The following is a 14,180-nucleotide window of genomic DNA, read 5'->3' on the forward strand; positions in this document are numbered from 1 at the left end:
TATTTATTAACATCTCTCTTGAATTTTTTAAATTCAAATTTTAAAAAATTTAATTTAAATATTAGGCTTCATTTGTTTTTGGAAATTTATTTCTAGTTGATTTGATTTGAATTAATTTGCTTTTAGATTATCACGCAACTCGTACATACAAATATAATTTTCTGAATTGTCAATATTTGTTTTATAGTGTCAGATATAACATGCACTATTTTATTGTTTGTGTGTTACTTTGACGAGAGTGCTCAATCACAATGATAGATCACACACACACACACATATATATATATATATATAAGATGCTGAATCAGCAATAGTGTCTACAAATATCAAGCTACTTGTAATCCTTCACATGAAAGATCCTAAGTAGAACGAAGCTGACAGTCACTGTGAACACTTTTTGTGTCTATATTATTTATGTGTATAGACGCAAATAGTTGCGGATGTATCTGTGTAGAGAAAATAAAATTTATTTTTTATACCTTTCTTAGCGACCGCTCCAACAGCGGCTGCACGTGACAGTCGAGTTCAGAATTGCCACTTTGTTGGCAATTCTTGTTTAGCCAGGCGATTGGCAACTGTTCATACATTTCACTTGCCTTAGAAAATGGTCGGAGTCTTTCCCAGGCTGACAATACTCTGTCAGAGTCCTCTCGCGCGGATAACAAAGTTACCAGGGTAGTATAATGCTTCATATCTTCAGATCCGCCAACAGTATGCCTCCTCCTGCCTCGGACTTTCCGTCGAGGAACTGCAGGAGGTGGGGATGTTGAACGCTGTTTCTCGTTAGTGCTTGCTTTCCTTACATTGCTAGACAGAAGAGGGTTCACATCGGCCTTTGTCGCAAGGTCCCTCGCCATTAAAACCGAAAACCCACTTTTGTTACTGCCACTGCTGTTGTTATCAGCACTGTTGGAACCCAACGAACTACCTTTGTCGTAATAAGTCTTAAGGTTCTTCTTTCGCAAAAAATAATCCTTCGGCATTGATGGTGTGTCCGTTATCGATGATAAATACCGAATTCGTCCATCAGCGCTGATGGTTGATCCGTTGTTACGACGTTGGGCAAACTCTGATGATGCAAGGTGGCTTGCTGCAATAGGAGCGGCTCCGTGGGTAATGATAGCCCTTTCGCCTGGAACATGTGGGGCTGGGTTTGAGCTGCTGCGGGTGAAGCGAGATGCGATACCGATTTTAGTCTCTGATTTCTGTGACCGATGAAGACTGGGATCACGAAAACTGTCAAACATCTCAGAGTTCTTCTTCGCCTGCCAACTATATGCAAGCCCTAGGTTGAGCATCCGCGTACTTTCCATGTGAGAATCGCCGTTAAAGTCTCTCTCTTCACCAGTGACATCATTGACGATGCTGATTGGACCTGCATCTGTGTACCTTGACATTGTGGTCGGAGCAGGACTTAATGCCATGGTTGGAGGTGGAAGTGACGCCAATGGTGAAGGTGAAGTTGACGGCAAGACTGAACTAGCTGTGCACCGGGGTCGGGAATTACCGTTAAGTTTATATTTGCTCGGGTTGAGCAAGATTTTCAGCTTTTGGTCGAACGTAGTCGTGAGGCTGGTGAGCAAGTCGGACCCATCCTCAGAATCGGTTGACGCACAAGACAAGCGATTTTCATGCTTGTCATAAAAGTCTATCATTGAATCGAGGGAACCACGGCGCACACCACTACCGAGGCCAACACACAGATCACTTTCTTGCAGGGGGCTGCTATCAGTGTCACAGAATTTGCGTGAGTTCGAACTCGAGCACCATGGCTGAGTAGAGTCCAGAACAGCTTCCAAAGAATTGGAACGCTTGTTGTTGTCTAATCCGGCCGGATGATATGCACGTTTGTCCGACGATTTCGTGTTCCCCACGCTAACAAAGTACTTTCCCCCAACAGCTTCGTTTGTTTTGGTAGACGAAGTTGATGGGGACAGTGTCAGCCATCCCTTCCCTGAAATAGGTTGCTGGAAGACAGAGTCAATGCCGTCAAATAGAGTGCTGTAAGGTGTGGAGGTCAGCGAGTAGCCGCCCGTGTAGGATGACAAGATATGGTTTTTAGGGTTCAAAAGATCTTCGATACTGTGTTGGTCCTCAATTTCAATCTCTTCTTTTGTACGTAAATATTCCTGATCGATTTTTTTGAATTCCATCCGTCTCTGTTCGCTCTCACGCTGGTGCTGCGCGTCTAATTCCCGAAGCGCCCGTAGACTATCAAGTCTATCTTCACTCAAACTATACGTATGATTCAGACTTTGAGAGAGCTCCAGTTCGTCACTCTTTTCAATAAGTGACTCGTTTGAATAATGACGTGATAAATGACACCGCATCTCTTGCGAACTGCCATGAACCTTAGAAAGAAACGTAGAATCCATCAGGTCATCATTCCCAATTGAAGATGAGGAGGCTGATGCTTTGCGCTCACTTGTTACACGACTAGAGTAGGAAATTGTATCCAGCTGGCTCTGTGATCCATTTGAATTTAGATCCGTGAGGCTAGCTTGGATTTTTCCCTGGCGTTTCGCAACTTCAGCATCAATGTCTCGTTCTTCATAGTGGACTGTTGATGGCAGGGAGGCATCCACTTCATCCAGACTCTTCTTGTCTAGGCCTTGCATTTTTCGATGGGCTGCTGCTATCATATCCTCAAGGATGTCCCTCGGATTAATTTCTTCAACTTCTTCTGAAAAATTAAAAGAAAGATAAATTAAAATAAGTTTAGAAAAGTAAATCTTCAGCTCTCTATTTATTTACATATATCCTTTTTAATTAACACTAATATATATATATATATATATATATCCCTTTTAATTAACACAAAAGTTGTATTAATAACTCAATAGTGTATATATTACAAGAGTTCAAAATATAATTTGATAAAATGTTCTGAATCTATACTCCAATAATTTTTTTTTTCTTTTGTGTGTATTGATATTCATATTAAAACCCCTTTTTCTATTTATTTAAAAAGAAAATACAATTTTCTTATATATGGGTCGTGCAATTGCATTCATCTACAAAAGATTTAGCTAATTTGCATATTCTTTTAAACATTCATTTTAATTAATTCCCAATTAGTATTTTTGGTTTTATTATGTGATGATCATCTTTAGTTAACTATTACGTGTAATTATATTCATGGATAGCGTATTGTTACCACATCAGTGCTGGTGCACTAACCACTAGCCTCTCCATCTTGGACAAGATACAGAAAGAATTTCTAATTTAATAGGTTTCGCACTGTCTGCCAAGCTCTAGTGCATGTTGCATTGTCACATACCTATGCTTATTTTACAAGTACTTCTGTAGAATGTGCTCCAATGAACTAACTGCACTTGTACCCCTGTCAAACGAAATACACCCCCACCCAAACACTTTATGATCAATGTTCCTAGATGTCAAAATATTTTCAAACAGTTTGCTTCCCCAGACTGCTTACCTTTGAAATTCCCCCTTGGCATCCACTTTCCTCACTAATACCAACATGCAGAAATTTACATGTAATGTGAACAAGCATCTTGCTGGTCAACTCCTAATACAGGTTACCCCTTATAAATCTGACCCCTATCATAGGAACCTATTATGCTTTAAGTTTTCTATTAGAGGAAGTTGATTGTTTTCTAGTGTTACCTAGAGGAATTAGAGGAAAAATAAAAGTCTTGATTTTTTTCTAATTCTTTCCTCAGATCGTTTGCCTTTGAAATTCCCTGAGTGAACCAACATGCAGAAATTTAAATGTAATGTCAACAAACACCTTGTTGATTACCTCCCCACCCAGATGCATCCATATAAATCTGGCTGATATTATGGTAGAGTCAGTGGCAATATTCTTTATTTGAGGAGAAAAAAAGTTAAAAAGAAAAAAAAGAAAATTTGAACACACACACGCCTGCCATATTAAAGACCCTCAACTTTCTTGTGATTTTCTGAGTGTATGGGTGGTGTCATTGACAGTAAATTCCTCATTTTTAGAAGGCGTTAAAAATATCCTTCTGGGAGCAAATGGGAGACGACAACAGCACTTGTAAGATCAAGACAAAAGAGTTATTCAGTAAAGACACTTTGAATTCGAAAAGTGAATGTGAACCGATATCTTTTTTATACTCATTTACTGATACAGGTCTGGCTCTTCAAGGGAGAAAAATGAGACAGGGCACCCGGAGAAGTGTTGGGAGCGGGGGGGGGGGGGTAGCTGCCAGCAGTTGCATTTTGTCAAGAATGTTTGGAATGGCAGATCGTTTAGGAGAGGAAGCACCCCCCACCCACCTTCAAAAAGAGGAAGGGGCAGGTTAGAGGTGTGTGAGTGTATGTGGGGTGGGGTGGGGGGTCCTAAAGAAAAAAAACAAAAAACAACCAAGACTGAAAAGAAGAGGGTTTAAGGTAGAATGGTAGATGACATGATTAAAAGTTGGTGTTTAAAAAATGCACACATCACAAGAAGAGAATATTTACGATTAGGGATGTCTTATTTCTTTAAAAGCAAGGGAAAGAGAGAGAGAGAGAGAGAGAGAGAGAGAAAGAGAGAGAGAGAGAGAGAGAGAGAGAGAGAGAGAGAGAGAGAGAGAGTAAGAACGAAAGTGAATAAGAGAGAGATGAATATTAGGTTGGTGCAAAAAATGTCGTTTTTTATCAGATATATACGCAAAAAAAAGACATTATTTTTTGCACCAACCTACTAAATAGAGAGGGATAAAGAGAGAGAAGGAAAGTGAGAGAGAGAGATAGAGTAATAGAAAGAGAGAAATAGAAAGGGATTAAAAGACAACGAGGAAGTAAGAAAAAGTGTGTGTGAGAGAGCATGGGAGCAAGAGAGATAGAGAGCAAATAGAAAATATAAGTAAAAGAGAACAAGCTCAAAAAAGCGAGAGAGAGCAAGAGAATGAACATAAGAAAAAGAGAGGGCAAATAAAAGAGGAAGAGCATGAGTAAGGAGAGAGAGAGAGTAAATAAGAGAAAAAAGAGTTGTCTTAACAAGCACATACAGATGATGATGATGATGATGATGATGATATTTGGAGCCATTCTTCAGTGGATGTTGATTACCCAACTCATAAATTGCATTTATAAAGAATAATTGTGTAAATAAGCTGTCAGAATAAACTGACGAGAGTGCAGGGGATGGGGAGATGGGATGTTCTTTTTCTTTTTTTTAAATGCATTTACATGCTTCATTTTCAAACGCCAATTCCAGCAGGTTTGATGGCCTCCATTTAAAATGGTACGTTTTGATTTGTAGCCTTCTCGGCTTTCTCATCCCAGGAACGAACGGATGAGATTGCATACGACAAAAACAAATGCAACGGCTTCATTAGGTTCAGATTACATTTTGATTAAACTTACACTATCTTCAGATAAGTAAAAGCTGCCATGAACTTGAGGAAAGCATAATACAATATGAATGAGATAAAAATAATGAGTTAGAAAAAATAAACAAGCAATAAATAGGGGCGTGAGAAGAAGATAAAAACAGTAATATTGTAAAGCAATTCAGTGTTGGTTATATTGAACAAACTAAATTACATTTGGACACTTGAATATCCCATCCAAAATTAGACAGGTTAAACTTGATTCCTTGTTCTACATATCATTTTCAGCTTTGGAATCTCCCATTAGTCAGCATTCAGCTGATAATTCTGATATAAAATAGAATCGTTCAAAGTATTGCATAGAGCAGAATGTTTCATTTTAAAATTTTCGAATCCCTCTCTTTGTAAATAGAAAAACTTTTGGGGAAGAAGTTAATTGGCCTCTTTGATTTTTTTTTTCTTTTAAAATCGTTATATTAAATTTATTTCAAATGCTTATTCTCCATTTCCTCATTTTTTCTCATTCTCACTTATTAAATAGATTATTTTAGCAAAAATTCTAGAGAATAATTTTCTAACACTTTTAGTTAAACTATGAATTTTGTACTTTGAAACAAAGATATTTTTTTCCAATATCTCTAATGATGAAATTGATATTAGTAGAAAGTGTAGAAATAGCAAACACAAACAATGGACTAAAAAAAAACAAAAAAAAAACAAGCTGGACCCTTCGATATATCAATGGGTTGTTCACATTCAGCTGAGATGACAAATCTCACAGGATTTTACATCTTATATAACATTACTAGGGATATAGAAGTTGAGATAATAAGTCTTTATATGGATGACAGCCTTCTTATAAAAAAACTCAGATGGTCTAAAATGCAAAAAATTTCAAAGTTATCCTAAAAGAAATGAAAAGAATTAAGATTAAAGTGGATATAACTTCAAATGTGAAAATAGTAAATTTTCTGGATGTAACTTTTAACTTAAGTAAAAAAAATATACAAACTCTATAAAAAAGAAAATACAAATTCATGTTCCACTCTTAAATCACTCAAAACCTATAATCCAACATAAATCTATTGGTAAAAGAATCAGCAATAACTCCTCAAAGAATTTTTTCATACTCATAAAACCTTTTATGATAAAACTCTAAAAGATGATAGTTACAAAAACACTCAACTAAATTACACTGAACCTATATCATTCAGTAATCTATTAAAAAAAAAAACGAAAGGAGAAAAATTATCTGGTTTACACCTCCTTTTAACCTAATGGTAAAAATTAATCTTAGCAAAAGATTTCTAAATCCTGTTACACTTTCCTCCTAATAATATCCTTTATAAAATTTTTAGTAAAAACATAATCAAATTAATTTACAGTTGTAGCGATAACTTAGAAAAAGTAATTAAAAGACATGATAAAATCTCAAGTGATAACATTGACCTAAATCAAAGTAAAACAAAATGTAATAAAACATGTAGTTGTATAAATAAAATCAGAATGTCCCTTTGAACAGAAGCATTTAAAATCAAGCTACAGTAACCAAGAAATATTCTACTATAAATAAATATATTGGTATTGTGGGAAATACCTTTAAGGAAAGATAAACTGGTTATAAATGTTCCTTCAATGATCCGAATTACATATCCAAAACATCACTTTCTATATATTACATAGAACTAACTAATCAAAACACCAATTGTCAAATGGGATATTTTAAAAAACAACACTTATCAATCTGTAAATTTACCTTGTTATTTATGCCTAAATGAAAAATAATGTATTATTAGATTTAAAGATAGAGATAAGCTTCTAAATAAAAAAAAACATGAGACATCAATTGTAAGCATTACAAATTACACCTTAGACATCTACATTAAATTCAACATTAATATCAAATATCTTATTTGCAACTCGTGTATTTTTAATTTATTCTCTATCATATTATTTTACATTTTATTATTCCATGAGTTATTATTTTAAGGTTTAATTAATGTTATATTCAATATTATATATATTTTATTATCATATCATTATTTATTACAGCTATTTTTATCAATTTCTTATATATGTGTGTGTGTGAGATGAGAATAATGAAAATACTATTTTGACGAGATAGAGATAAAAAAGAACCAAGTTATGTGTTCAATGTTTTATCTTTATTGTAAGACATCGAGAAGACTTACAATAAAGACGAAATGTTGATAATATATATCTGTGTGTGTATATGTATATATATATATATATATATATATATATAATATAAAGCTGAATGTCTGTGTGTATGTGGTCACGAACAGGCTCCTATATGGTTGACTATTTTAAATAACTGATTACATATAATGATAGAAGATGTATCGAGACACAGGAATGGGTATGTTTGATCTGGCAGAATGGTGGTTCATTAAAATTGTGGGGTCTGCGTTCACGCTTGGTCCACAAAGTATGGAAATAAAAAATTTAAAAATTACAAAAAAAGTTTACAAGTGTTTTTGATATAGATGTACATAAGAATACTTTGATAAGTATGTTTTAACTTAAATAGGGATGGTATAATAAAATTGTGGGATTTGCGTTCGTGCCTGGCCTCCATAGAATGGAAATAGGCACAAACTTTAATAAAGACTTTTCATATCTATCTGCATAAGTATACTTTGATAATTATGTTTCAGTTTGAAGAAATATGGTATAATAAAATTATGGGGTGTTCGTTCATGCCTGACCTCCATAGAACGGAAATATGTCACAAAGTTTAACAAGGTTTTTTAATATAGATCCACAGAATATTGTGATAAGTGTTTCAGTGTGAACAGGTATGGTATAATAAATTATGGGGTTTATCTATTTTATTTTTACTTTCATCATATTTTGCTTTGGTTTTGATACGCCCAAATTCGAAGTTATCTCTTTACAACCCTTCCTTTTCATAACCTATCATAAATCAGAGTCCATTTTCTGTAGGCTGCTTGTAAACCCAGTCAAGGACGGGTACTTTTGCTAGTACATATATATATATATATATATATATATAGTTTTCTACATAACACAATGTCATTAATCTATAGATATATATATATATATTTTTTTACTTCATTACCACATTTTTACATACTTTTAGTTAATGCATTATTATTTAATATTATATTAATATATTATATTATTCTATCATTGACTCTTATAAGTCTAATATCATTTTTTAATATTCTATTGTATATATTCCTGTTATTCTCTTTATTGCTATATATTTTTTATTAATGATTATCAACATTATGTTTTCTTAAAGAATAAAATTGATTTTAAATGACTTTATTACTCTTTGATATTAATTTTAAATTAATTTTATTTTGAACTTCCATCATAATTTACTTTTTTATATACATCTTTAAAGGAAATTAAGTCAACAAATTTTATTTTTATTCTTGAATAATAAAAACAAAAGCAAATAACTATATAATGCTAAGTAGTCAGGGATAATACCTCCCCTTCCCTTATAGCTAAATAAATATATAATGCTTATTAGCTAGAGAATATAATCACTTCCCCTCCATGTATAAATAGTGTACATGTCAAATGTTTCAGCAGCCTCGTACTGTTTTGAGTTAACCTATTTTGCTTCATGGAGTTCAGAGAATCAGCACCAACTTTTGCATGGACATATATGAAGATTTACACTTTTTTTTTTCTCATTGAAATAAACCATAGTCAGACGGAACAGCATCTGGACTATAGAGTGGATGCAATAGAACTGCTACATCATCCAATTCTTCAATCGTTTTGCTGGTATTTCTGCAGGTATGCACTTTTGCATGAAGGTTGCTAATTTAATTTTTAAAGAAACTGAAGAAACCTTTTAAGAAAGGTCACTCTCTGATTATAAGACTGTGAGTCCCAATGGCAAAAAAGTTGAAACTGTGATGAATTTCCCAATCTGGGCGGCCAGATCCCTATAAGTGTAGTGAGACGGAAGCACAAAAACTGATCATTTTTTTTCAACAACTCCAATCAATTTCAACTAAGAAAGTAAAACTTAAGAAAAAGACACGGAATGCATATGTGAGGATAAAGGAGATTCTTTAATGAAACAAAAATCATCCAACTCCCCTACCCTCCTCATGAATCATTTGGAGTAGAAAAATAAACATTTTCAGTGTTCAGAGTGATCTGTCATAAGAGAGAAAATCGATTTAAAAAAAGTCAATTTTAATAAAAAAACTGAAAACTTGTATGAAAAACTATTGATTTCAGCAGAAATCCAGTTTTTTTTCAGATTAAAATAGTTAATTCTGTGAAAAAGCAGAGAACTCACATGTGGAATAGGAATTTGTGTTGGTGCCTTGCAAAAAAACAAAAACGGTGCCTGTTTTTACTCAACATAAGCCACTACAGCCAACTGAACCAAACGAAAATGTATGTAAATGAGTAAAAGACCAACTATTATAGTTTAGTTAACCAAAATTGCTCAGAAATGCCTGGGAGCAAAGTCGCAGTTAAAGTAACAGCACAAGTGTGTAAGCATCGATGTAACACCAAGGTTTTTTGCTTAACTGTGTAAGCTGCTCCACATAGTTTCCACAATCGAAGTCCTAAAAATGAATCCAAGATCAAAGACTCAATGAGTGAGTTATTAATCATAAGAATCCAAAAGTTATAAATTTATAAAGATGGCCGACCTTATAAAAAAAAAAAATAGCCCCTTTATCATTTGAACAACATACGCTTGAATTTCTAGGGTGGCATCATCTGTTGTAGCAATGAAAATGATCCTACCCAATCACCGTTCATGGATGCAAATTTGTCAGGGTCCCCCCCTCCCCCTCCCCCCAACACATGACAATCGTGATAAAAAACAAACAGAAAAAAACAAAAACAACAGAAAAACTTACCAAGACTGTCACCATCAGGTGATGCAACAGAACTTGAATTGGGATTATTACAAGGTGGTATCGTTTCAGCTGCTCCATTTTCCTCAGTTGGAACATGGCAGTCTACATCCCAAGAACTAAAGAACCAATCCGGCTGCAAAGTTAAAAAAAATAAAATAAAATAAAATAAAAAAAATAAAAGTGGAAACGATTTAAAATTATATAATAACAAATTTGAAAAGATTAAAATTATATAATAACAAATTTGAAAAGATTAAAATCATAGGATAACAAATTTGAAAAGATTAAAATCATAGGATAACAAATTTGAAAAGATTAAAATTATAGGAAAACAAATGTGAAAAGATTAAAATTATAGGAAAACAAATTTGAAAAGATTAAAATTATAGGAAAACAAAATTGAAAAGATTAAAATACTAGGAAAAAAAATTTGAAACGATTAAAATTATAGGAAAACAAATTTGAAAAGATTAAAATTATAGGAAAACAAATTTGAAACGATTAAAATTATAGGAAAACAAATTTGAAACGATTAAAATTATAGGAAAACAAATTTGAAACGATTAAAATTATAGGAAAACAAATTTTGTAATGTTGTACACTTTTATCCAACACATTGTGGACTCAGTCGCAAAGGGGACAAAGAATGGAAAAGAACTTAAACTCACTTTTTCTTTGTAACAACATTTATTTCCTCATTGCTACATTACTGCTGTGACATCCTTCACATGATTGTCTTTTTGAGCGTCATTCATGACTTGCATGTGATCTTGAATGTTCTCCACGTCTCTAACGTGATCTTTTCTCTTTTTAGCCTTTGTTTTTTCTTTACTGGTGACGTCATTTTGCATACATTTTTATATGTGCGTCTGTGCCATGTTACACTTTGAAACAATTCAAATTATAGGATAAATTTGAAAAGATTCAAATTATAAGATAAAAAATTTGAAAGGATTCAAATTATAGGAAAAATTGATCAAATTAAAATTATAGGGAAAGGAAATAAAATTAGAATTGTAGCTTTAATTGTTGTAGCAAAATTTGGTGTTTTGTGCAAAATAAAATGAAAAATCAGATGGAATTTTCTGTTAGAAGTTCAGTTAGAATTAGAACTACAAGGAAGTTGTGAGAGAGAAGCTAGAGAGTTCCTACCACAGGGTCAATTGTTTCATTTGTGTATAAAACCTTGTTTTCCAATGATAAAGCCTATTTAAAAATAAAAATACTTACATGCAAGATAATTCTTTCAATAATTCGACACTGGTGAGACATATCTACAGCCATGCCCTGTACGTCCTCATCAGAACGACGAATTAGAGTTGGGCCAAGAACAATGGCAAGGTTACGAGCACCCATCTAGAAAAAATATCAGACAATTAGATCATATTTTGAATAATGACTAAAAAACATAAGAAAATAAAAACAACCTAGAAAATGTAAACAAGACATGTTGATCTAAAATGGAAGAAAAGAGCTCGTTTGTCTTACGGCATATATCAATGGATCAATGGATTACTTAAGGCCAAACAAATTTGTCAAATATAATTTTATAGGTCAGATTATATTTCTAGAATATAGTGCATTATTCTTATTTAGAAGGAAATTTCACAGAGGACGCCATCATTAGTCAAAAATAGGAGAACGGAGCATCCCAGTGATATCATTCTTTGACATCCTTAATCTTTGTTCTCAACATGATTAGCCCTCAACCACTGGTGTCTAGTATCTATTTGGGGAGGAAATAAAAAGATAAAATAATTTTTGAAAGATTGGATTGAAAGAAGGTGGCATTAAAGTGCTGGATTGTATACGACATAATCATATGTATATAACATAATCATATTGACAAACCAGTTATGTTAGATCATCAAAGTTAAATGCCTTATCAGGTATGAACAACATTAGTGCGTAAATAACTGTAGTTGGTTTCTGAAAATAGAGAAAAAGAAATTGTGCTTGTTCAACTCGATGAATGATAATCAATTTCATAACCACGAGGACTTTTTTTTGTCTTCACATGTCAACTGCACTAATTGCTTTTCTCCCTAAAGAATTTTCAGTGCTTTTTAGGAATAGGTATCCAGAGATTTGCAGTTAAAAATGGAAAAGCCGAATTAGGTTCTGACTTATGAAATATACAAAAATAAAAAAGATGCACACAACTATTTCTCAGTTAGAAAGATCAAGTTCCGACTTTCACATAACTTTTTCGGTACCTTTTTTACTTTTCCAACTTTTCATTTATCTTTACTAAAACGGTTATGTTAGGGTTAGATTACGGTAAAAAAAAGTCTTGTTTCTATTGTGTAAAAATAACAAAAACATTGCAGAATGCATACAAAATAAATTTTCTTTGCAAAAAAAAAAAAAAAAAAAAAAAAAGAAGCCAAATAATACATTAGCTTTTTTTGTGAAGTTTGTTAGGGTTTGGTACGTTTTGGTGTAGCCGATTCGGCATCAGATTAACACTTCCTCATTTTAGTCAAAGTTTTTTTTATATTTTAAAAATTAATTCATTAAACAAAGATATCGTTTTTCTTTGAATAAATTTGAAATAAAAGTTTTTAAAAGAAAAAAAATTTAATAAAACAAAATAAGAATGGTGTTTATGCACTTATGTTACCATGCTATTTCTAAATAGTATTTTCAAGTTAAATTGAAGTTTCACAATATTTTTTTTTATTAAATTTTTAGGGAAAAGTACAAAATACTTACAAAACATCCTCCTGTCCCCATGTTAAGAACATTATTGTTTCAGCACGGTAATATAAGTGCATAAGTATCAAAAGCACATAAAAATATCTTAAAAGTTTTAATCCTTAAAAAATTAGTTAGAAAATAATTAACCAACAAGAGTTTTGCAAAATCATGATTTTTCTTAAAAACAGTTGAAGTGATTGTTTTTCTTCATTTTTTTTTTAAAAGTTATAAAATCTTTATAAAAATGTGACTGGTGTGGTCAACGCTGAATTGTCCCTCTACTGAATCGGAAATGCCAAAATATCCCAATCCCAGTTTGTTGATACTTGCCAGTCTCAGGAGTTTCTGTTGAAACTTGGAATTAATAATGAAAATGTTAAAATTTTCTTAGGCCATTATTCTTAAAAAGTACCCAATTTATCAATGATCCAGGATTTAAAGAGTAAACAGGACTTATAAAGTGACCATTTGGAAGTATTAATAATGAACAATGTATTAGCCAGATTTCTCATATTTTTGCTGGCTAATACAGATGGCACCACTGATCCAGACATAGAATCACGTCATGTCACGAGTTTATAAGTTTGCTATGGTGCAATAAAAAAAAAGGGTGTATGGGAGAGAAGCTAACATTTTTCTGTGCTTCTCTACGAGATATTAATGAAAATGTAATGGAGATATATTTTTTACTTGAGTTATTATCAGTTAAAAATGTGCTTCACATCTCGTTGCATAGTTCTCATTAGACTCTGTCACTACTTCATACCTTTTTCATCCAAAAAACAACCACAGGGACAACTATTATGAAGGGACTCTCCTTGCTGAATCAAATAGGATTTAAACCAAACATTGCTAATCTCATAGTCTGCAATGACATCCATTCAATCAAATATACACTGCATTGTTATTAAAAGAATGGTTATGAAAAGGAAAATGAATAATACTGAACCTTGTTCACTGAGCTGTGGTCTGCTACTTTTCGGAGATGAAGTGCTAAATGACGAAAGGTTTCAAAGTGGTTTTCGGGTAATCGATGCAATAATTGCTTGAGGCTGAGCATCCGTTTTTGTGACATTTCATATTGGTTTGTGGCAATAAAACTGGGATACAATTCTGCAGAAAAAAAGAAAAACTTTTTTTTCAATTTTTGACTCAAAATGACTGATTATATTCAGTCATAAATTTATACATGTGTTAATGAGTGGAAGGAACGATAGGAAATATTCTATGAAAGGGGGGGGGAAGCAAATGATACCGATTGAAGAGATGAGAAGGAAAAAAGATT

The 14,180-nt window shown here is 32.9% G+C and overlaps 1 protein-coding gene across 5 annotated transcripts in view; it reads right to left on the minus strand.

The window, feature by feature from the left end:
• Nucleotides 1-334: 334 nt before the first annotated feature.
• Nucleotides 335-14,180, minus strand: part of LOC145263682 (rho GTPase-activating protein 23-like) — a 693,682-nt gene continuing 679,836 nt past the window's right edge. For all 5 annotated transcript variants that reach the window (XM_080120564.1, XM_080120565.1, XM_080120567.1 and 2 more), the window contains 4 exons: nt 13,845-14,008; nt 11,426-11,551; nt 10,196-10,328; nt 335-2,683 (listed from right to left, as the gene is read on the minus strand). In XM_080120564.1, the coding sequence (XP_079976690.1) occupies nt 474-2,683; nt 10,196-10,328; nt 11,426-11,551; nt 13,845-14,008 (2,633 nt within the window). In that variant the 3' untranslated portion in view covers nt 335-473. The remainder of the gene's footprint in view (nt 2,684-10,195; nt 10,329-11,425; nt 11,552-13,844; nt 14,009-14,180) is intronic.

The sequence above is a fragment of the Euprymna scolopes genome, chromosome 39 (genome assembly GCF_053919585.1).
Source record: "Euprymna scolopes isolate OS-2025 chromosome 39, ASM5391958v1, whole genome shotgun sequence".
Lineage (NCBI taxonomy): Eukaryota > Metazoa > Mollusca > Cephalopoda > Sepiida > Sepiolidae > Euprymna > Euprymna scolopes.